Source organism: Adelges cooleyi, unplaced genomic scaffold (genome assembly GCF_023614345.1).
Source record: "Adelges cooleyi isolate 19-005CV unplaced genomic scaffold, UGA_ACOO_1.1 ACOO_flye_CR_arks_rails_tigmint_CR_PRNA_9, whole genome shotgun sequence".
NCBI classification, from domain to species: Eukaryota; Metazoa; Arthropoda; class Insecta; order Hemiptera; family Adelgidae; genus Adelges; species Adelges cooleyi.
The window spans coordinates 14,056,812-14,082,556 of NW_026096579.1; the positions used below are offsets into that span (position 1 = coordinate 14,056,812).

The 25,745-nt window shown below is 29.7% G+C and overlaps 1 protein-coding gene across 1 annotated transcript; it reads left to right on the plus strand.

Moving 5' to 3' along the window:
* The first annotated feature begins 2,710 nt into the window (after positions 1-2,710).
* On the plus strand, positions 2,711-25,689 carry LOC126847163 (ATP-binding cassette sub-family G member 1-like). Its single transcript, XM_050587264.1, has 10 exons — positions 2,711-3,263; positions 13,962-14,079; positions 19,296-19,631; positions 21,121-21,362; positions 22,633-22,776; positions 22,854-22,987; positions 23,937-24,105; positions 24,183-24,283; positions 24,407-24,562; positions 24,683-25,689. Exons 1-10 carry the CDS (start codon positions 3,092-3,094, stop codon positions 25,022-25,024), a joined length of 1,914 nt encoding a protein of 637 aa, XP_050443221.1. The 5' UTR covers positions 2,711-3,091; the 3' UTR covers positions 25,025-25,689.
* The last annotated feature ends 56 nt before the right edge of the window (positions 25,690-25,745 follow it).

The window sequence follows — 25,745 nt, forward strand, 5'->3', positions numbered from 1 at the left end:
CATCGCTTACACCGTAACGCAGGTAAATTGTAGCCGTCAAGGTATATGATTTTTTTCATTTGTGTTAATATGGAACTTCAGATTATTTCCTTAGTTAACGTGAAAAGGATAACGGTACCCATACCGACCGCAAACCAGAAAAAGAAAATGAATATCGTAACTTTTGTTTTGTCATGATCATCATAAAATGCGCGCGACACTCTCATCTGTGGCTGTCTGACACAGATATTTATTACTTTCCTCTGTAATGCTCCACTGGAAAATACTTCTTCCTAACTTACAATAATGTACAAATGATAAAAATAATGTGGTTGTATTTTAATTTAATTGGTATCGGAGATTTCAAATAGGAAACCACAAAAACAGCAATTAGTTGATACAGCCAGTTGTCAAATAATGAAGTAATAAAACTATATACCTATTTTAATAACTATCTAAAAAATAACGTAATTACAAATAGTAAATACAAAAGCAATAAAACGTACTGGAATTATCCACCATTTTTAAAGAAAAGTATTGCAGTTATAACTAAACAAAACATCCTAATACGACCCAAGACATTTTCTTAGCTTTCTAAGAGGATAGATGGAAAAAAATGTTATAGGAACTTTACAAAACATGTTTAGATAAAAATGGTAGACTGTGTATAGAACGTGCAACATTTCCTTAAAGTTAAATAGTAATCTGATGTTTACCTTCTATGTGGTTAGGTTAACAAAAAAAAGTTAAGACTAATGCACCCTAACTTAAAAACACATTTCCTCAACAGCAAAACATTTAAATATTGCACAAATATTGTTTTAAGCATTTTAAAAATAGTTTTGCCCATTAAATAAATGTTTTAAAAACGGAATTAAAAATAATAGAAATATATCCAATTATATGACAGTATATTAATTTTATTGAAACAGCTTTTTTTAACAACATTATAATATAAACATTTTATCAATGGCAAAAAATACTTTTAAAATGTTAAACAATACTATTGAAAATATTTTGGAAACATTTAAATTGAAATGACGTAGGTAAGATCATATTTAATTGATTTTGTTTTATTTGTTTTTTTAACGTTTAAAACAGATTCTTCAAATCGGGTAAGTTGAACATTTTTTTTTTAAACATACATATTACATCATTATGAGAAGAAAACTGATCTTATTAAAAAATACATTTCAACTTTCTCGGTATTGTGTCTATAAATTTTGTTTTCCTTGTACCTACACATATTTTATAGATACCTACAATTTTGTTTAAGCTATATAATAATAACGATAATGGATATTGAATAATGAGTATGGTAATTTTTAAATGTTTAATAATTTAAATACGTTAAATATTCCATAACTAATAACTGGTTTATACGAAAATCGCTCATTTCAAAATTAAAGTACTGTATATTTAGAGTTTTAACGACTTTGAGTGCATCTAAAGATATGTTTTACAAGGGGATAAAGTGATGTGCCACCCTAATAAGCAGTGTTTGGAAAGAATGCATTAATTGAACTTAATTCCCTTTTAAAGAAATGCAATTATAAATGCATTACATATTTTATTTCCAAAGAATGAGGAATGAGAATGCATTCGTTTTATGTCGGAATGTGAATGGAAACAAATGTAATTCTGAAAAAAAAAATGTTCGTTTGAAAAAAAAAAATTATTATTTTTAAGTATAGTCTTAGCCAAAATTTGAAAACTTTAATGTCCTGGTTATAGTCAGTGGTCGCATTTGGGACTATCTTTACCTCTACCTGCATATCTGCAGTGTTGATTTTAGCCCGTTATAATTACATTTAAAACATGAACAAACAAGGAAGTACAATAATTGTCTATTTTAATCAGAAGCAAATAAGTAGTAACTCCAATATTGGACATAGATACCTCTAAGTGGCTCTACTAAAGGCATATTATTACAAAATCAATTTATATGGTTTAGCTACGGCTATTCATATGTATATCCTTATGATAATAATTTGATAATAAAATATAATATTTAAAAATACCTAGTTTAGGACGAGAGTATGATTTTTTTTACCGGCTACAAATTATTGTTCTGTATGAGCCAAGTTACTTGTTTAAGAATAACAACTGTATATACATTGAGAAACAATAAAAATAATAAATCTTTTTTTTTTCTATTTCAATAATCATGTTTTACTGTGTTTTGTTATGAATATAAAAAGCCATTCATTAAAAATGCAAATGTTTCTACTTATAGGTTATATATAATATTTTATATAAAAAGTAGATAATAGCTATAATTGTGGATTACCATTCAACATTTTTACAGTATTTTATTGAAATAGACGATAGAAAATTCAATAAAAATAAATTACATTGTTTGTTAGTAATAGTTAATTACAACAAATTGGTTGTACTTGTAATTAATAGTTGCTCTGAGATTTTTTTTTTCTTTGGTGGATGGGACGGTGTTTTTTTTAACTATCCAAGTTTCTTCCACGTCCAAGTGCTATCCAAGTGCTTCAATAAAATAATTAAGGACTCGGCGACACCGGTTACAATATTTCTGTGCCCGTCCGCGGTCGCCGCCGGTCCCTGCGGGCCGCACCCTACACGCCGGTTTCGCGCATGCGCGCCCCTGTCCCGTGTTTTTTTTTTTTTTCATTATAATAATAGATGTGGCATGGCGGGGCTTAAGGGCACAGCTGCTGCTGCTCGTGCAGTGAAAAATAGGTATGTACGCTGCGCTGCGATAAAAACGGTCCGTCGACGGCGCACAAACACAGTCATAGCAACCGCGGTCGGTCTGCGTTCCGTGTGTGTGTTGCGTATATGGTTCGGTTCGGTTCGGGATCGAGGCGTCGAGTACGCTCGTAGTGTGCTGTGTGTGTGTATAGGTGCGCGAGCGCGTGTAGTCTTATACAGTGCTATTTTTTTTTTTTTTTAATATTAATTTTGTTGCATATTATTATTTGAATTAAAAAGTCCTACGCGAATTATTATAATATTTCGAATAATTTAACCGTGTCCGAAATAGTGCGTAATGACGAGTGAACACTACTAGGTCGACGGACAATAAATAGTTGAATTTTTGAATCGTTTGAAAAAAAAAATAATAATAATAATACTAGGTATGACTTTGAACTCTGCTAGTCCGGACATGGCCGACGTCAAGTACCGGACGGACGACGCGTCCAACAACAACGTGACGGAAAAGACTTATATGTTCTCGAAAAAGCCAGAAGTGGATTTATCGTTCGAGGACCTTTCTTACAGCGTCTCGTATTTCAGCAAGTTCAAAAAAGGTGAGTCCACTTTGACGCGTGTCCTGTAGAAAATTAAAATCAGTATAGTACTCACTCCCGTAGATTTTATGTAATAATATTATGTATAGCATAAGGATTAAGGTGTCTATGAATTAACACCAATAATAGCTAAAAGAGCTGTGTTGTCGACTGTGGCAACGGCTTTAGCAAAATATAACAATAATATCACCACGGCGTTGCAACAACAGCAGAGCTGATAACGCTTTTGCCGAGATAAGGCTATCTCGATAGTATTATTATTTTGCCGTTTCTGCGGTCTTTGATTTTGCCAATGAGATTTGCTCGTTTTATCATCAAACACAATGTTATTATTACAATTAATTTATGCTAAACATACCTTTATCGGAAAATGTAGAATTTCATCACCAATATTATTGAAAAAAAAAATCTAATTTAAAACAACAGTTGGGTTCCGATTTTTTAGGGTTGGAGTTTCGACATAGGAATTAAGTTGTTATATGTTCAAAAATAACTAATTACTTTAAACATGAGACCTTAACAAACCATGGACGCCAACATGAGATCAGGTTACTTTTAACATCCAAATATTTTAATGAAGATAATTGAACATCGTTAATGTCAACTTGTGTGAAAGCGGAGAAATTTTTTTTAAGTTTGACACCAGAAAACAATTAAATGCCCGATCTTGGGTTGTTTATTATAAAGATAGGCATGTGTAACAAGATACACAAATTTTATGATTAAACTTAACCTACCCACTTGAGATACAAATTATGGAATGCGGTTCAGTGTTGGATAACAATTTTCATTATTAATTTTAATTAATCAGAATAGCAAGAATAAAAAATATATAGGATCCGTAAATTAACAAGGTTATTCTATGGTCTGTCCCAGATTGGCTGGCCTCACTCATTCGCAATTTCTAGATCTATGCAAATGTTGAATTGCATATTTTACAATGCCAATATTACGAATTTATTAATAATTTAGATAAACAATCAAATTAACACGATTGGATACCGTTTAATATTACGTCGGCCCCGTGCACATGGTGTAACAAGTGGCCAAGTGTAAAAAGTATTTTTTTATTACTCATTATGAAATCTAAAAAAACCACATACTTTTTATAGGAAAAAATGCCATAAATGTGGGATTGCCTGGGTTTAAATCACGATATTAATTCTATTGTTTAAATTCAAACCATAATTGTGCCATCATTATAATATAAATAATAAAGTTTAACCACGATTTAGCATTTTTTAAATTTTTATTAGCTTTCACTATAAAAGGTATTACAACTCGACAATTATAGATATTATTACAATATTGATGTTCTTAATAAAATAAAAAGAGAAAATACAATAATTTAACTGAATACAAACGTAAAACAGCTAGTATTAATAATAAAAGAAAAATATACGTATGACAATATGAAAAAAAATATAAATGTAAAAAAAAAAGACACTTCTTAGATAACGAGTGGTTTATGATTATGTAGACTGGCAAATAATACCTGCAGAATGGAAGTTAGAATTAAAACAATAAAAACAAACCCAATAAAAAGTGCTTTTAGAATAGACACAATGATCGTAAATTAAACAACATTTTGGTTTTAAGTTGATTGTTTAAGTAAATACCTTAGGTATGAGGTTAACAATTTACGATGTTCTATTGAATAAAAAAAAAACGGTAATCCTATACCTAGATAATAATAATAACTTATTTTAATAATAGTCGAACAATAATGTTAACGGCATAACTATTGATTCAGTTTCTTAATTAGCTCAAGTCGAAATTGAATTAACTTTTGTGTAAACTTTTAAAAAAAATATATTTTTTTTTAACAAATTAGTACAGTTTTAGCATTTTACCAAGTGCGCAATTACCACTTAAAGCTCTTTACCGATTGATCGTAGATCTCGATTAATCTTGTTATTAAATCAAATTGATTATTTAATAAAACTGGCAATAGGTGATTATGATAAATCCTCGGAACTACCAATTTATAACTAGTCTACAATTGTTTATGAATAAAAATTAAATAGATAATATTTCGTAAACTATAAGTCGTAACCTTTAGTTATGCGTTTTATTATAGTACATCGACTGAGTCATGTTATTTATAGTGTTAAAATATTGATTCTAGTTTGACTTGTATGGAAATTCAAAGAAAGACATACATGGTCAAAGTGTCATGTTAATTTTTTTTTTTGGTAATAATGATTCTATACGGTTGTATTTGTAAAACTTTTTCTCTGTGCTTTATTGATATACAAATGGTTTGTTTCATTGTTTATGTATTCGAATAGCTATTTATCTTAATCGTTTTAGTACTATAAAATATGTATAAGGGAAGCATAACGCACTATTTTTCCATGCAAAAATTGTGTATTGTGAAGTACACGTTCCAGAAAACTGGGCTATTTTAGAACAATAATATGTGTTTTTTTTTAAAGTTTTCTAAGCAAATTACTTAAACGTTCAGTCATAATATGTTTGCACATATATTAATGTTGAGTTAATGTCACTGTTTTTTTTGTGCAAAGCATTGTACATTAAAACTGCCAAGTTTCTTTAAGTTATGTTTTTATGGACAAATACCTAAATACCTTTACATTCCTATCACACCTTATGGCTCATTGATAGGTAGCTATAATTATTATTGTCGTCTGGTCTTGTTAGATTTTATTTTTTAGATAATGACATTCGATTAAAATAAGCTTCACTCGGCTAGTAGTACGATACTAAATATAAACACACCTTTCTCCTATTTCTTCGTCCAAGAGGAGTAAATACCTTGTCTGACTCATCATTTGGCTTTTAACTGTCAAACGACCGCACTCAAGGTTGGATGGGACTGATTATAATCCCATGTCTTTTTTATCAATAACAAGGGGAAATGAAAAATACATTATTTCACCCTCTTCATATTTTAGTTTATGTTATAAGCGTTACTTTTTATGTCTTTATAGTATGTAATTACTTCATTAATTTTCATTTAAGACTAGCTGCAAAATGTATTCTTAAAATCCTATTACTGTGTATTACTACAATGTTCCTCTTTTTAATAATTTGTCTTTTTATTAGTTACCAGCTAAATAACATCTTAAATAAATATTTACAAAGTTGTACTGTACAACCATTGAGGTTAACTAAATCCACCATTAACCGACGAATAATGTTTATTCTGGCTAGGAATAATATCAATTAAAAAGCTTTTTAGATAGTTACATTGTAATTCTATCAATATACGTATTAAATATAGGCATTTAAGATATTAACGAGCTCATAAAGTGTATTATATTGAATTTTATAAAAATGATTTGTGGTTTGTATTTGGAATGTATATTGGATACGAACTTGGAAGTCAAATGTAACTATTGTTACCCATAAACACTAATTTTTCATAATATATAGCGACAAGTATAATTGTTAAGATCCAAATTCCATAGAATGTTAGTCAACATATTTTTATTAAATTCCTAAAAATGCGCTTGTTTACTTAATTATAATAACATATAAACATTACACTTTTCTAGTTCCCAGAATTTATTTCATCGTTTTATATTCAGTGTAGTACAAGGTCAATAATTATTTGAACATTGCCCATCGATCATACATACACTTAAATTTACAACATTAAATGAAATGTGAATATATGGGTTTTACCTACTTAAATTTGTTTTTTATGCAAAACCAGCTATTTGTATTATTGTAATAAGAATATAATTTTAATTCTGACGAGAATTTGTTTATAATTGGAGCTTATAACATTTTATTTTTAAATCATGTTATTGTTTTTATAAATTAGCATTAAATGAAATGTAAATTTATGGTTTTTACCTACTTAAATTTGTTTTTTTTATGCAAAACCAGTTATTTGTATTATTGTATGTAGAATATAATTTTAATTCTGGCGAGAATTTGTTTATAATTGGTGCTTATAATATTTTATTTTTAAATCGTGTTATTGTTTTTATAAATTAGCTATCATAATTATAGTCTAAATAACTGTACTGCGTTTTCATTTTGTAATATATTCTCTATGTCCAATGAATGCATGTGGTGTAATTATAAGCTGTTCGACACAAAACAAAAACAGTTGGTCTATACATTTAATTAGGTACTGTAGTTGTTGGAAACTTCTATTATCATTAACACATCTAGATAATACCTATGTGCATCTTACGACTTATGTGTCTAATTGTAATCATTTTAATTGTAATTAGAAGCTTTTATAGTTTATAACAGGTTATTTCATATCGATTTGTTAGCTTCGGTGTGTGCTTTATTTTATTGCGAAACAGCTGTTTTCTCTCATAGTATTATGTGTATATATTAATAAACATGATTAATTATTATTGTGTTCTAGACAATAAATATTAAGTTTGTTATAGATTTGATCAATCAAACGAGGTCATGGTAATATTTGATGCGAATATTATTTCGATTGCAAATAGTAAATTGATTTTAATTATCAATCCAATGGTACAGCATCTCAATTTCCATTTCTTCCTTTGTACTATTTTTTTGTTGCAGTTATTAATTAATGGGATTGACTGGCCATCAATTTGGTTAAATACTAAATGTTATACTAAAGTTACCGGGCGTTTATTTATTGTGTGTATACAATAAATCTCTCAATTCTGTAAACAACTGGTAATCCAGAACACTAATTGCGCCAGTACAACTTGCACTTACACCGTGTACGGTGTTTTTCGGAAGTTAATTTATTGTAGTCTAATATTTTTTTTATCACCTTAAAGTAATCATGTAAAAGTCGTTTATGGAAACAGTGCAAATTATGATTAATGTCAGTCTAATGACATAATTATTTAGAGTCAAATGGATTACGTTTTAGTCATGTTGTTTTTTCGACTATTATAATATTACATCCTTAATTACTTACTTTGCGGTTCTGTAATGTTTTAGAGTAGTAGAATGCATTTTTCTAATTGATGTTTGCAAATTGCAATTAGTTGATAACAAATTAGACAATACTAACAAACAACAATAACTCATTTGCTATTGTTTTTGTATTTTCAAACCATTTTATTTACACAGCTTCTAGTATTATAATTTTATTTTTTTATAGCGTAATAATAAAATTTGCACATTGAACTTTATCAACGTTTAAGGCTACTTACGGTTACAATAACAATTAAAATAATGCAGTTCATTCGAGTTAAATAGAACTTTGATTCCATCGGTTTTAAATTTGTATAATACAAAATCTATACACTAGTGGTGTAATAAATTTACCAGGTATTAGCCATTTTTTTTAAAAATTTGTTCCACATTCAATAAGACATTTTCAGAGTCCCATGAGAGTCTATATACGTCCTTTGCTAAATAGGCTGAAGATATATCTTTTATTATTGAGAAATTAATTAAAAAAGTATGATGAAAGTTTAGGGGGGAAATGTGTTTTGATGATATACATACAACTTTAAAGCTCTATACTAAACTATATCGGATAAAGTTTTGAAACTCTTTACTACACTTATATACATGCTAAGGTGATACCAATAAAACCCTAAATAAAAAAATCCACTTATTGTTTTTATTATAACATTAATTTAATAACATTCAAATATCTATTAACAAAATGATTGAACTTAAAAATCAATAGATGGTCAGTCAGGGATGATGAATTTACATACAAATTATTTGGAAATTTAAGTTATTCAGTATGTCAGAAGTTATACAAAAAGTTAAACATGTATAACATATTATCGTGAATTATAGCTGACTTATGAAGACAAATTACTTTAGTAGGTAATTCTTAATTGAAAATATATAACAGAGTATTTGCTTGATATTAAAAAAAAAATGTTAATTCCGAAGCAGTTTTGAATTTATGGAACGGTTCAACGAAGAATTTTATTATGGCACATGTAAGTAAAATTAAATAATCTTCTGAGACATTGAAATATATATGTTTTTATTAAGTAAGCGCTACAGAAACATTGTGTAACATTCTTATTTGTCATTGTAAATTCGAATTCGGTACATTCTGCATTCACAATAATAGTGCATCTGACTCCAATGGTGTGAGTGACCTAACCAACCGGTTGCTCGAAATCTGTTTTTGTGTTACCTAAACCATGTCCGCCGTTAAGAGTTCAATGTCAACGTGCGCTTCCGCCGACCGAAAAAAACAAAGAAGGATACTACTATTATTGGGATAAACAAATTGCAAAACAATATTCTCTATTGTCATTAGGTGTATGCCGCCTAATACATATTATTCTTAAGACGTTGCACGCACATCATATAACGTGGTCGCCGTCGTACGTGACGGCGTTTGAAAATCGCAGCTGCCTAAAATAAAAGATTAGGTTAGCGTCTCATGGCGACAACAATGACCGCACACTTGTATATTATATTAGGTATAGTCATGAAAACAAAATATCATAATAATATACAAAAGTGAAAAAATGTAAAATATAATGAATACACTAGGTACTAACGCGGGCAACAGGATATGCGACGACAAGTGCTTACGGCGTAGCGTATTTCCTATGTACTTCCTATGTTCCTGTTCTCCACCACATATAAGTAACCTTGATATTCGCATTATCGTCAACGCCGATCGGACGCGTGCAACGATTACCGATCGTATCATCATGGTTATTACTTATTACTTATTGTGTGTACAGCGCCGGATGTTTTATTATTATTATTTTTTTTTTTTTGTCCTCTCTCGGTGAAAAAAAAAATAATAACGAGAATGTACTCGTAGATTTTTCTGTTCTTTCTATGGAAAACGCTGTATTTTCACCATATTATGTACCTACCTACCCAGTTAAAACACACTTTAGAGAGACATTTTCCAAGAGACGTTGGCACGCCATGCAATAAGTCTTGAAAATTATCTACAACTTGATGTTGAAATAGAAATATCGATTGATTTAACGATTATATTTTTTTACAAGCGCACTAATTAATCCTTATCAATACTACGCATCGACATTTTTTATTGAAAAAAAATTGCGTTACATGTATATACATATTTATATATATAATGTAAGTACTAACCATGAAACTACGGATATCGGGTATTCGAGCAACTTTAAGAACCGTCGAATAAAGAAATTGGCACGGAAAATATATAATCATTGATTAAGATTACCTGTAACTACTGTAAAAACAGCTAATGTTGATTTGTCACAGTTTTTATGACTCACCAAGTTGTAAAGCACGATAAAATACTTTTTGGTGATAAAAAAATAACTAATACAATAAATAAACATAAAACGGATATGCTCAAGATTACTCCAATAATTTCAGGAAGGCCGTAACTGATGCACAACAAAAACTGGTAACTTTTTTTTCAATTTTAAAATCTAATACTAGGGCAGGATGTGATATAATATGAACAAAGCCCGTCCGTTTGAGTTGGAGAGCGACGGAAACTGATCAAGTTTCATTTAAAAATACATAGCATCCGACTTACAATAATTTAATTAATCGCTACAAGACTAACAAAATTACTGTAGCTAAGAACCTTATTCTTCAATAAATTAAAAGCTAGCAATTTTTTTTTCTCCAAAAAATGATAACAATAATAATAATTTAATATGGATTCATATTAATATAGAAATCGTATTCATTCGTTTCTTAATCATTGGCTATCCATCACATAATAATAACACATCACATCAATAATATCTTTCGTCGTCGCGCCTTGCAAAACTGCGTTCAAAGTTCAAACATTTTCTGAAACGCAAAACGAAATAAACAGTAAACTTTCAATTACATCACAATAGCAATCATTAGAGTATAATATAACGAATGACTCGCGAGTCGTGTGATTGACATTACTATATGAATATTATTATTATATTGTGACGATCGACGATAAAGCCCGTTTGATTATAAACATGTTTCGCAAACTTTAGTGATAGTGATAAAGATAATATTATAATAACGTGATGTAACTGTCAATGGGAAACAAAATATTTACTTAGCTTGACTTGATTAAAAAAAACATTTTCCGACAAATATTTATTGACCATAATAATTAAATGATTAATAATTCAATAAAAAATCTGTCACGTTTATACCAATCATAAGTAAGCGAAGAAATGGTTTTTAAAATAATTTTACTCTTATTATTTTGCATTTTTTATTGTGATAATTATAACATGTTTACAATTCAACAGTAAGGTTAAACGAAAATTAAAATCCAAAGAGACTTGCTGTAAAATCAAATAATTTCACTTAATCGGCATTTTCATGGTTTTATTGCAATCTTATCAACTTAAATATTTTTTTATTACTCATCTTTAGGTGTTAAAGAATATACCGTGTATAGGCATATCGGTTTTGTTTCAACTTAACGTAAATTGTAATGCTAAAAAAGTGTATTTGACCTTTTGAAGAGTTATTTAAACCTCGTGTCACATTTAATAGAACTATTTCCAACTGTGATGTAAGCTGAATATCAACTGGCTTGATTTCTGATACATTTTAAGTAAAATTATATTCTATTTTAAATCATATATATAAGAAGAAACAAGAGGTTAAAAATTTATCCTGGTCTCATAAACAAACAAAAACCATTGTAAACAATACCTTTTAAGCTTCAGCATTGAAGTTAAAACTTATTAGGTACCTTTTACAATGTTATTTTCAAATAAACACTAATAATGAATCAGTAACATTACAAAAATATATGACCGCATGTGAATAAGTTAATCTTCTACAAATAAAATAGTATACTATAACATAGTATACTATGTTGGAATTTCCATTCTATAACTCAATGACGAATTTTAACGATAACACAGTTGACTGAACAAAGTATAAACTTTGTTCAACAATATTGAATAAATTGTTAAAAAATTAAATCACTTGAGAATACTCAAGGCGTTTACAATTTGGTGGTACAATTTTTAAAATTCTATCGTTTTCCCCGCATTGTTATAAGTATAAATATGATTCAATATATGTATTATCATTATATTCGCTTAGTGCAATGAACTCTTATCCGTGTCCTATTTTTTTCCAAAGTATAATATAATATTATGTAGTATGTACCTGAACTAATATGTCTTTATGTAATTAAAATAACCTGTACGATGTACAATGTTATCAATCAGGAGATAACAGATTTTTAAAGTATGGTGTTCGACATAATAATATTGCTAAATTAAATTACCGACAATAGGTAATTAACTAATAGTTGAACGGCTTTAAATAATTAATTTTTAAATTCTTGAAATAAGATAAGTAATAGAAAGTATTTATGTAAATAAATGTATGTATTATTTATATTTTAATATATTATTATTATATTATATAATATATTATTTCATTATGTTTGTAAATAGTGAATACTACTGCCTTAAATTTAGACGTTTATTAATAATACTAGTGCATTTAATAGCTACACTGATATTCTTATACGATTAAACAACTAATAAACGTGCACCAACGTTTTTTTGTACACATAAAATGGGGAGTGGAAACCATTAATTATCATCATAAAGGTGTAAGGTGATTCTCATTAATCGTTTTAGAAATTTCCACAGCTTCACACTTCAAACTTAAATATTTGTTTTTTATAATACTAATGATCAGTAACGGATAAGGATTAACGATGAGTTATATTTATTTCGAAATCGACACAATCATCGCTAACTGGTTCAGCTGGTGCTTATAAAAAATAGTTTGATAATAATATTAATTATAATTGTGTTCAAAATACTGATTTGATTTTATACTCATCTTTACATCAGACTATCAGAGCTAATCCGATAAAATATTATGTTATTTCCGCCTATCTAATATCTTCCCATACCTTGGCACTGTTTTTTTTATTTTTCATTTCAGTAGCTCATGGTTTTTCCAAAAAAAAATACCACTGTACCAACTTCAGTAACCGTGGGCGTTTAGAATTGAAAAAACCTTTGTAAAATATTTTTTATCATTATCCACTGGGCTCATTTCCATTGATGTTATTTGCTCCGGCGTTGGCAATGTTGTACTGCCGGTTTCCCACTTATATCCACGTGCCATCGGCCTTGGATTTTGCACGCGGTCAAGTTTAGTGTCACGGTTATTAAATGACCCATAAACCTCCTATGCGTTAGTTTTTAGTCATGCCTATAAAATATCTCACGTTTATTTACACACATTTTTTTATATAATTTTTTTTTTTAAATGCTTTCTTTAGTAGCAAATAACTAATAACTAGCTATTTTGTGTTGAGCATTGATTTTTCTAGCGACAATACATTATTTATGGGCATGTGTCAGTGAATCCATATCTGGAAGGTTATATTATTATTGTTGAATAATTGTTACATAAAGTTGTCAGCTTGAGACATTTCGTTTTGTTGTACGATTTCCAGGTGTTCAATACCTAAAGGTCGCCGAAATCGCTGAGGGGGCAGGTGGGCGAATGCCCTTGGGCCGCGCCGGTCATTTATTCTATTTGATTATGGACTGTATCTTAAATGATAAAATTGCTAAACATTGGGATTAAAGCTTACACGGGAAAAAATGCATAGTTGCATCAACTAAAACACTATCGTGGCTAATAAGTGTATAGCTGGAATAATTAAATAAATAGTTGTTTTAACTGAACATTTAGTTGACTGAACTATTTATTTGGCTTGTTCCAACTATAATTAATGTATTGTGTATATTAACCATAATTTTAGTTTTCATTTTAAACAATACTTAGTTATGTTTTTTTTTTTTACAGTGAAGAAAGAAATTTTACACGGTATCAACGGCACCTTCCGTTCAGGGGAACTAACGGCCATCATGGGGCCGTCAGGTGGCGGCAAAAGCACATTGCTCAATGTTCTGGCTGGATACTCGTGAGTGAACATTTCATATCATTATTATTATTATAATTATTGTTTTTACTTGGCTAGTAGTTATTTTTTATGAGTGGGAAGTCGTCGGCTACTAATTATATTACCATAGTTCAGAGATAAGAACAAACGGTACACATGTATACAACTATATTTTAGCATATTATTACTCGGGGTTAACCCCGCCAACTGGCCGTGTTAGACGTTATAACATGTTCATTATCGGAAATGTAATTTTGTCTCGAACAACAATTTATTATACATATTATTTTTAAAAAAATATATATATATATTATGTAGTGTAGTTGCAATATGCACGGCGATGACCTTACAACGTCAATAATATTCTAGATAACAACATGTAGGTCAACATAGACCGTTCATTTAAGCTGATAATAATACATTTTATTTGATTCTAGTATTTTAGATAGGTATAATGTCTACAGAGATTAACCAGTATACATCGAAATACGACAGTCTACAATAATAATCAAATTCGTTATTTATTTGGCTTATGTGTTATTAATTTTGTATATTATAACCTAGACATTATAATCTATATGCAACTCTGAAGGGACATTTTTTTATAAAACGAAAAATATTTTTACTAATCCATCGATATTTGTATTTCTATCAAGTAGAATCTATGAGTTATGAATGTATTATTAAGTTTGGCAACATTTAAAATAAAGACTTTAACTTAGTTAAGTATATACTTTTCATTTTATAATAATTCACTCTACTTCAACTTTGATCTAATTTTCAGACCTTGAGTCCTACCTATATTCTCCTCCACATCAAAGCAAAAAAAAAAATATATATATAATTTGAGTATTTCAATTTTCGATTAATCGGCCCACTCTGTTTTTCTCTTAACATTTATTACACGATTTAATTAAAATACAATTAAAATTTTGTTTTTAACAACTGTTGTAAAGTGTTTGGATGTAACTACGATATAAAAAAAATTAAATTCGAAAACAGTGTAATTAAACATAATTCAAATACAATTATATTGTTATCTTAGATTTATTTCTCAAACTAACAAATTATGAAAACAACGTAAATTGTAAAATTGACGATTTGTATGATATTATCCATAAATCCTATGCGTTGGTATGCCTCAGTGTCACTAACCTATGTGTACACTAATTTTCAATGTTGACTATTTACAAAGTTTATAAATTTATTCACATTGCTTTAATAATTATAATATCAGTGACAATTCGATGGACGGTGAACATGACAATAATAATAATAATAATAGAAAATATGCTTATTTTTGTTTAACTGTCATAACTTTTAATCCTGTTAATTATTTACTCTGCAAATTATGGTTGTTCCATCGTTTCTGTACCTAAAAATAAAAATGCATAGTTAATTTTGTTTTCTTATGGGAACCACGTTACTTTACAATAATGAATCGGTCAAACACCAGTTTGTAATAAACTTTATGCGTTGAAAAATTTTGAAATTTCCACTTGACAAAAAAACAAATTTAATTACAACCTTGCGATGCATTTCTTTAACAAAAATAATTTATATTTTTTGTATGTCCGGCTGCTTATTTCGATAAAACCGAAGACGCTGATATTATGTTAATTACTTCTAATTAATGTGTGTTTTTGGAAATTTAACAACTCATTTTTTTTTTCATTCTAGAATTTGAATATAATATCTATTGTTTAAATGTATTTCTCATGTAATACTAGCAAAAAAATATTACCATTATGGGGTGTTTAATTATTTTCTTTTACATTTTAAAACACTGCACGTATTTTTTATTACATACAAACAATAGAATAGAACTCGTTAAGTATTGAAAAATGTATTATTTCCTTATTCGTATGTTAATAAATGTTTTTAAATTAGGAACTTTATTGTATTAGTTAAATGTCAGAAACCTACTTACGATGGTACATATATTATTAATAATTACTGTAATAATGTAAAAAATATTATATTGTTCGTATAAAATACTCACACGTTTTAATTTCACATCAGCCATAATGAGTATAATTATTTATGGTAATCTTTGTACTGTGTAAAGTCAGTTTCCTTCAGTCCAACGTAACGCAAAGCGTAAATTATATATTGGAGAAAATTTTATTATTCAAGCATCTACTATAAGATCTGTGACTTTAATACACGTAAGGTTTCGTTTAAGGGCAAACTCGGTATTAAAATATGTGATTGGGTAACATAACTGAATGAAGACGGTTTCTTATACTATATACTATAATGTGTGTATTCTCTTCAATTAACAGTGCCTCTGTTACAGCGTTATTCACAGTTCAATTACAAATCTAGGCAATTCTGTGAGATCAAACATATTTAATGGTTATTAAATTATTTATTTAATATTTATATATAATATGTAATATAGTAAATATAAAGTTTAATAAAAGTCTTTTTTTTTTTGGTAAAGCTTTAACGACAAAGCTAATTAGCCTAATTACAATAGTTACTTTTATATAGCTATTTGAAAAGTATTTCGTTTAGATATGGGTATTTATATTGGATGTTTTTTTTTTAATTCGGTTATTTCTATTTGGATGTGTTAGGTTATTTTGTTTAAGGGAAATGGGTTTTAAAAGGTGAAGACTTGGAGAGAATGACTTGCGATTAGGATAATATTGTTCGTGTCAAGTGTATTGGCTAAGTTGATTGCTTCGTAGATGACGCAGTTTTCGTCTGTGTATAATATGCTAGTAACACAGAATAAATGTATTATGTACTTGTAATTTGAGGAAGCTGATGTATTGTTGTGTTACGGCCTTGTATATTAGCGAAGCCAACACTATGTCGGCTTGATTTGGCCTAGTCTGAATAAATTTGGGTGTAGTTGTGATCAAATTATTTTGTATGGTATTTTGGAAGGAAGTGAGATACCATACCCATTGTATTATTACTATTGTATTATTATGGTTCATGCGTTTTCATAGCCACGGTGGTGTTCTATATTATTTTTAACTGAAGTGTGGAAATTAATTTTTTAAACTAATTTTTAGGTATACTTCTTGAAATGGTTCCTTTGTTGTGGGCGTTGAGGTGTTATTTAAGAACATGGTTTTGTAATTATTGTGATAAACCGTTGTTTAAATATAATATTAGCTATTATTAGTTTAAAGGACCAACAAAAGTGAAGTAGGCTTATAATGAACCAATATATTCATTTTTATTCATCCATTAACGTGCTTAAATTGGTTCATGAAACGTTTAGTGAATGTTTATGCAATAATTCTCTAATCAATTAAGCACCTGTTGTAGGATTTCAACTGTGGTATATATATTTTGTTCAGTGCAGTAGATATGGCAGTCGTCTGCTAAGAGGAGGTGGTTGGGTATAGTTTTGAAAAGGTCATGGATTGCTGTTAAGAGGACAATGTCATATTATTTTTTTTGATAAATCTAATATTTATGGAGTTAGTTTAATATTTAACATCCAAAATCGGATATGACATTGTTCCAAAATGTTATTAATTTAATGAAAAGTGTTATTACTCTAATACCAATATGGACCGAGTAAAACGCTTTCCGCGTGCCTAAGTTAGATGGGAAAAAAAAGTTGTTATATCACCGTCAAGGATGTCGTGATAGTCCGAAAAATAAATCAACTACAAACAAAAAGTCCTAATTACTGAACTAATAATTTTCATCAACATCACAGTTTAACCTTCAAATAATTATTCTACAAAAAAATTGCCTATGCCTAATTCTTTAATAAATGGAGTACCGCGTCCACTTAAAGACACTGTAACGCTGATCACCGATCCTTGCGGAAGTCCATTTTCTGCTTTATAGGTATTTCATAAGTACACCATGACTTGTATTGTGCATTTTAAATTTGACATTGATTAATTTATATAATAATGAGCTTTTCTTGTAACTTACTTTTTTTGGCTAAAACAATAATTTCATTGGATAAGCTATCTAAAAATAAATTCTACGATTTCGATCACTGTATGATGTATACTTTTTTGATATGGTTTTATAGACAAATATAAGTATGAATTGACGATTCTGGTAATGTGCTATCGCGTTTTATACTACACATTATGTACACCATACAAATATTAAAAAAAACCTTGTGTGATTCTATAACACAGATAATAGAGTTTTATAATAATAAATGTTTCAAACATTAAACGCCTACGTGCTATTTACCACGTGCATAGTATTTTAAAATAATTTGTGTCTATTGACTTTTTAAGTGTGTGTGGTCAGCATCGTATCCAGAATTTTTTTTTGGGTGGGTTACAAAAAATGTATTAATGTAAAAAAAATCATTGTATTTTATTCGCACTTATTTATAATAATATTTGAACATTTTTGGGGGAAGGGGGTACAACCCCTTAACCCCCCTCCTTTATTTGAATTAAACACAATTTGGAATAAAATATTTGTGAATAATTAATTTTAAAAAAATTATTTTATTTGCCTATTTTCACAATAATGTGTCATTCCTAAACGAATCAATGTTTGATTGTATAAAAGAGTTGTTCTGTAATTCATAACTTTCTTAATTAATAGAAAATACAAAATATACTATTATAGGTGCATTAGATCATTTTAGTACATCAGTTCGTACAACGATGATTATTATCATTTATTTCAAAGTGTAATACTAATTGGTTTATTATGATGATACTAATAACGTCTTCGGTTATTTATATTATGTGCATAATACCTATGTTATCTTTATTAGGAGTCTTAGTATTATTCGACATTTGATTTGTTTTACTAAAATAATATTATCACAAAGACTCCACAATTTCTTCTCCTTTGTACTCGAACAAATATTTATATTACTTTTATTTAAAAAGAAAAGGCTCGCACTATGATCAATCCATATTTAATGTAACTAATGTGAATGCTCAATTCACACTAGTCAAAACACATTAAGGTGTTACTGAAACATATGCATCTATATGTGAGATAATATATTGCTGTTAAACGTAATGGGTACTTAATTTCTTATTATGTACATTATTGTTCTTGTTTCTAAAGTGTCATAAGTTAATGGTGATATAAAGAAAATTGAATAAATAATGGCCCTTCTCGCCAGTATGATTTGCAAGTATAGTTTTTGCACTGTTAAGATTTTGACTATACCTACTTAATTTATAATGTCCGGGATACCGGGAAAATCAAGGTGCAAACCCATGGAAATAATATATTACAAGTAATAAATAACAACTTTGTCCGTTTAATTACAGGGTGACCGGCAGCTCGGGTTCAGTGTATCTAAATAATACTTTGAGGGACGACAAACATATGAGCAAAATCAGTTGTTATATACAACAAGACGACTATGTGCGTGATCTGTTGACCGTCAGAGAATCGATGACCGTAGCCGCACACCTTAAGCTATCCACTAAGAAATCAACGCTGTCTAAAGTCCAGCACGTGGAAAACCTGCTTGACGTGATGGGCCTGTCTGCACACGGCAACACTGTCACCAAACGTCTGTCGGGTGGTCAAAAAAAAAGACTATCCATTGCCTTGGAACTTATCACAAATCCGTCCATCTTATTCCTAGACGAACCCACCACGTAAGATTTATGTATTATTATAAGAGTACACGTTTAATTAATTTATGGTTGCTAGTAAAACAAACAAAAAATTACAAAAAGCTGAAAAAACAGCCCCTATAGAAATTGTTTCAGAACTTATAACAGCATCATACTTACTCGTTATAGGCGATTCAAATTAAGAGTTCCCGCCAAAATAATTTGCAAAATGGCGGCTCAAAAAAGTACTCCGTATATTATTTATATGCGTATTTCGGTCTTTTAAACTTAAAAACTATAAAATATATTCATGAAATTGGATAAACAATCAAATACTTCTTGATTTTAAGTTTTAAAGACCGAAATACGTATATAAATAACGTACGGAGAACTTTTTTAAGCCGCAATAATTTTTGTAAATTATTTTGGCGGGAACTCTTAATTTGAATCACCTATTGTCATTAAATCCTTTTTCGATGATCAACGGTGCCAAATTATGATTTTTGGCGTTATTAGTTCAAGCTATGCGGTAAATAAAATCATTACTGGATATAACATAACTGTTGAATATATTTCAATTGAAATTCTTAAGCAAGACCTCGAGAGGACCTTGCGAGTATTTTTTAATATTGACTTTCACGTTAAGTAAATAATATGTGTTTATGTATTCATAATAATAATAATAAGAAAAATAACCATCACAGATTGTGATATTTATTGGATCCTTTATTTCATTCCGATTTATGAGTTTAACTGTTTATTATTTCAGGGTTATTATATATTATTATAATAATAATATTATATTATTATACTTGTATTTGACATTTGTATACTGAGATAACTGTGTGTCAAGAGATATGAATATAGGCCCACGCGTGTCATTCTATACGTCATGTGGAAAACAATAATTATTTGCTTTATCTACGATAATATAATAAACCTGGTTTCATTGAAATTGTATGTGAATTTTAGAATGACGAGCCAAGCCCAGATTGATAAAAGACGCTTATCGGTTTCACGGTTGATACGGTACTTAACCTTGAGCAACACATTTTTTTTATCCAAAAATAGTGCTTTTATTACTGAACAAATTTAAAATTTGTCATTCGTCATCTCGCAGCAAAAATAAAAACTCATTGCCACCATATTATTTGCTATATTATGATGGTTATAACATTTGTCATAATTATCCTTATATATAAACTCTCATCAAATTGGTATAAAAGTTAAAACAATAGTGTCTCGTCATTACACTAGTGTGATAGTCACTAAGCATATTGTATTAGAGTCTTTTTATGAGGCCATTATGGTTACAATGTTTTTTACAAAGCTTTTGTTACAAATGTTGTTTGTAACAAAAAATGAGGATGTGGTTTTTGCTTCTTTTTCTGACACCTTGGGACTGTATGTCGGTGTTTAGGGACTGGACAATTTGCCAATGAGTTGATGTCGTTGCGCTGCCAAAGTCTTGTTAGGTTAGGACTTGTGTATTTTGTGTAATAACCGTACGGTGTGTTTGTGTTTTTCACAGCGGATTGGACAGTCAGTCTTGTAGCCAGTTTGTGTCTCTGATGGTCGACCTGGCGCACAACCAGGGACGAACAATGGTGTGCACCTTGCATCAGCCAAGTGCGTTATTTTTCGAAAAATTCGACCAAGTATACGCTCTGTCTGCGGGTCGATGCATTTACCAAGGACCTCCCAGTTTCGTCATACCGTACTTTGCTGAACGGGCCATCGTGTGTCCGCCCTACCACAACCCTGCAGACTTCTGTAAGTACAATATGATATACCTCAGAAAAGGTAGAAACTTTATTTCGCACTTTTAGGGCTCGAGGTCTGAAAAATAGACCCTAAGGTATAGAAAATTTGCTCAAAAATCTGTAATCAAACTCGTTGTGTTTTTATCAAAGGAAAATTAAAAAAAAAAAATAGTCAAACGGGGGTACTAAACGACACTAATCTTATCCGTGCGAGTGGATTTTTGAAATGCCTCAAACTTACATATCCTATGCAAATCCATTAAACCAAAAAAGTGAAGAAAAAAATGTTTCAACAGTTTTTTTTCCACTTAGGCGATGCTATTATTCCGAAAATTTGTTGTGAAAACACCTTAGTTCACGATCTCGTTACTTAATGACTAATTATGATATCTTAATAGAACTTCCACTAAACAATTTTTAATTTAAGTGTTCTTTTTCATAATATACTTGAACATTTTTTTTTTCAAATATTTAAGTACTTAAAAACTGAAAAACAAATTAAAAATTTTATGAATTTCATTCAATATTTTTACTGACTTAAGGTCAAAATTTCAAAACTTTTTTTTATTTTGATACATCATACTATACTTGTTTGATCCATAACTTTTTTTTAATTTTTATGTATAGGTAACCTTATTACCTATACATAAAAAAAAAATTAAGGTAGTGTGGCATTTTATTAAAAAGTGCTATACTTAAGAGCCTATAACTTTATCACATGAACCAAAAATTCTGAAATTTTTATAGCACCTACTTATTTGTATGTAAAATATTTGGTAAAAATTTTGTAATGGAGACTTTCTTTTACTAGGAGCTGTAAGGTTTCAAATTTTTCATTACAGTTCTACAATACAAAATTTGAGAATTTCCGGAATATAGCATCGCCTAAGAACAAAAAAAAAATTTTAAAAATTGTTTTCTTGAATTTTTTGGTTTTATGAAACTATTTGCATAGGATATGTAAGTCACATTGCGAGTAATATTAAAACGGTTTTGTGTAATATGAGATAATAAGGTAATTTAACAACATTTAACTGAGTAATCAGCTAATAGGCAATAATTATATATGAACGCCTTTTGATAATTATTCTGGTTTGTAGGCAATTATTAGGTATAATAAACCGTATTTAAAGAAACAGCACTTGCGTTAAGTAGGTAAACACACACATTCAGGAAGAACTCCATATTTTTCTTATTTTGTAATATTTATGTGGCCCTGCGTTTGGGCTAGATTGTGTGATATTAACATTACTAATAACTTTTTTTTAACAATTTTTCAGTAATAGAAGTGGCCATCGGTGATTTTGGTGCAGATGTTCTAGTTAAACTAGCCGAATCCATGTCCAAAGACGTTTATAAAAGTGACCGTATCAGCAACGGTCACCATCTCGTCAATGGCGACCAAGAATCACAGCTAGAAAACGGTATGTATGTAAAATTAAAAATCCCATTACAACCATATAACCATATTGTATTGTACTTAAACCTGTGTTATCTATAGGCTGTTTGAAAAAACACAACGTCGCCGACAAAAAAAAGTTGCCCCTTAAAACAAAGTCGGCTTCCTTGCCTCCACCGTACTTGCAGGCCTATCACTTGTATGTCCGAAACATAATTGCCTATAAACGCAACAAAGTAAGTAGCAAACAGACTCTTTTCTATTAAAATAATTTAGACTGGGTTCGTTGAATCTTGATCGGTTCCAAATGCACAAAAAAAAAACAAAATGAGCTACCGAAAATCTTAGGCCTTAATATTTTGATGTTAACGCCACTTACTTTTCAATAGACTAGAAAAAAAGAGTGAAATACATATTTTGGTCGTGCATGTAATTTATGCAGTTAAGTAGAATTTTTCAAAAAAATTGTTTGCAGTATTCAAATGTACATTTTTAAGCTAAAACAACGGAAAAGTCATATTTTAGCGGTCTAACTTACTTTCATTGACTTCATATTTTTTTTTTAAATGCAATAAAGTCAAATTAAGTGTTCAAATCACTCGAACACGAATAATAAATAACTCCCTAAAAAATAAAAAGAAGAAATAATTGTAATTTGTTTATTCAAATCAAATAAGAAATAACTATGTAAAAATTAGCGTTTTTTAATGTTTTTTTTAAACACTTGTTTTTTAACATTTAAATAATGGAATTTGAATGACTCAATTAAATTTTAAGTTGTATCTAAGTAAAAACATTTATATGTATATAATAATGTGTTCTATAAAAAAAAAACGATTATTTCAAATAGTGTTTGCATTTTGTATAAATTAAATAAGTATACCAAGTTTCTGCATATAACTTCAATAAATAAACAAAATACAATATACACATAATATGCTCAAATCTATGTAACGCTTCTAATGAACAATAAGTACAGCTACAGACAGGGCCACTCTAAATTATAATATAATATACAATAAAATACAATTTTTATTTTTTGTGGATTCTTCCGGTATTATTTGGAGTATAATATTTTATAACAATGATATTATTATCGTGACGTTGCCTGAAAAAGTGCTGTTGTCATCGTTCACATTATGTACCTATCCGTTAATGGTTGATAACACAATTTGTATTTTTCAGACTCAACTCGTCTTACGACTTATGGCACATTTGATAATTGCTCTAATCTTCGGCTACTTATACCGTAATGTCGGCAACAACGCTTCGGAGACGCTCAGCAACATGGTATTCGTTTACGGCACCAACCTATTTCTGGTGTACACAGGCCAAATGGCCGTCATAGTGTCGTGTGAGTAACTTGAATAAATCATCCAGCCACATAGGATCTGCCAAGTCCTATCTAATCTTTGTTTATTTTGTTTATAGTTCCTTTAGAGTACAAGGTGCTGAAACGGGAACACTTCAACGGCTGGTACTCGCTGTTTCCGTACATGATGTCTACACTACTGGTGGAAATACCTTTTCAAGTGAGACACATAAAATACTAATTAGTTGTTACACATCTTCTTGAGTCCTTGAAGTTTACTTCACACTCGACACGTTACTTAGATTTGCCCAGACAAATGTCGTAACTCCGTGTACGTTTTCAGATGCTCTGTTGTCTCACTTATATTGTGCCTTCGTACATAATGACCGGACAGCCGATGGAACTGATGAGGTTCAGTTACTTTATCATTTTTGCCGTTATTACATCACTAACGTCACAAAGCACCGGATTCTTATACGGCGCTACTCTTCCCGTTAAGGTATAGAAAAAAAACAATTTTATTTCGAGATGGCCAGCAACGGTGCTGAACCTTCTTCACCCACTACTATGAATTTTTATCTATAGTTTAAATTATAATATTTTAATAATTGTGTTCTAGGTGTCTGTTTTCGTGGGTCCCGTGTCGGTCGTCTTGCTGTCCGTGTTCGGTTTTTGCATACGACTTACCGACGTGCCCGCCCAATACGTTTGGCTACATTACTTCAGCTTCATCAGAGCGTCGTACCAGAGCCTCGTTTACACGGTGTACGGTTTCGACAGGGCTACGTTGCCGTGCACAGACGAGATGTACTGCCACTTCAAGAACCCCAAAACGTTTCTCGCCCAAATGGAATTCTCCGAAGTCAACGTCTACCCAGAGTTCTTTTACATATGCTTCATATTCTTGTGTACTTACATCCTTACGTCGACGTGCATCTGGTACAGGTTAAACAAACGGTAGAATCATCGTCGCATGACTGTACCGATTCGGTTGACAAAATTAAAGAGACGACACAATTAATAACGGCCCACCCATGAGCATCGGGGTGGAAATTATATAATCGCTGTCACATTTAAGTTATTTTATAATATACACATAGGTATAATATTATGTTAAGTTCTTACAAGTGTACTTGTTGTATATGTGTTTGTGTTATATAATAACTTATACATATATATATATATTTTTTTTTATACGATTGTCAAGCGTGTGTGCGTGTGTGTATGCACGCTAAATCAAAACTTACCTAATTGTGATAATGTGTTGAAGTTTAACACCCGTGAGATGTCTGTTTTGTGCACCAGAAAAATCTCATAATTAAGTTCCTAGAAAGAAATAATTTTTTTTTTTGTTTTTTTATATACAGTTTCACCGTTTTACTGAGGAACATATATAATATAACTTACCCTTTCTGTTGCATCACGTAATCAAATATATTTAAATATAAATATTGTAATATTTTTTGTATTGTAATCGCTTTTTACAAAAACAATATTTTTTTATAATAAGTGCCTTACCCTATTACCATATTATTATTATCAACAAACCTTTGTACGGTTTTTTTTTATTACTATTATGTAAGGTGTTTGTATTTAAATGAAATAAATAAGTAATCACTTGTGAAACATTGTGTTTTTTTCTTTTCTGAACCTGGCAATTATTTAAATAACAATTAAAAGTA

Excerpts from the sequence above, each read along its gene's own strand:
- LOC126847163 (XM_050587264.1), top strand. The coding sequence starts at position 3,092 with ATGACTTTGAACTCTGCTAGTCCGGACATGGCCGACGTCAAGTACCGG. Across the intron at positions 19,632-21,120 it reads TTCCTAGACGAACCCACCAC|CGGATTGGACAGTCAGTCTT; the intron begins GTAAGATTTATG and ends TGTTTTTCACAG. Across the intron at positions 21,363-22,632 it reads CCACAACCCTGCAGACTTCT|TAATAGAAGTGGCCATCGGT; the intron begins GTAAGTACAATA and ends ACAATTTTTCAG.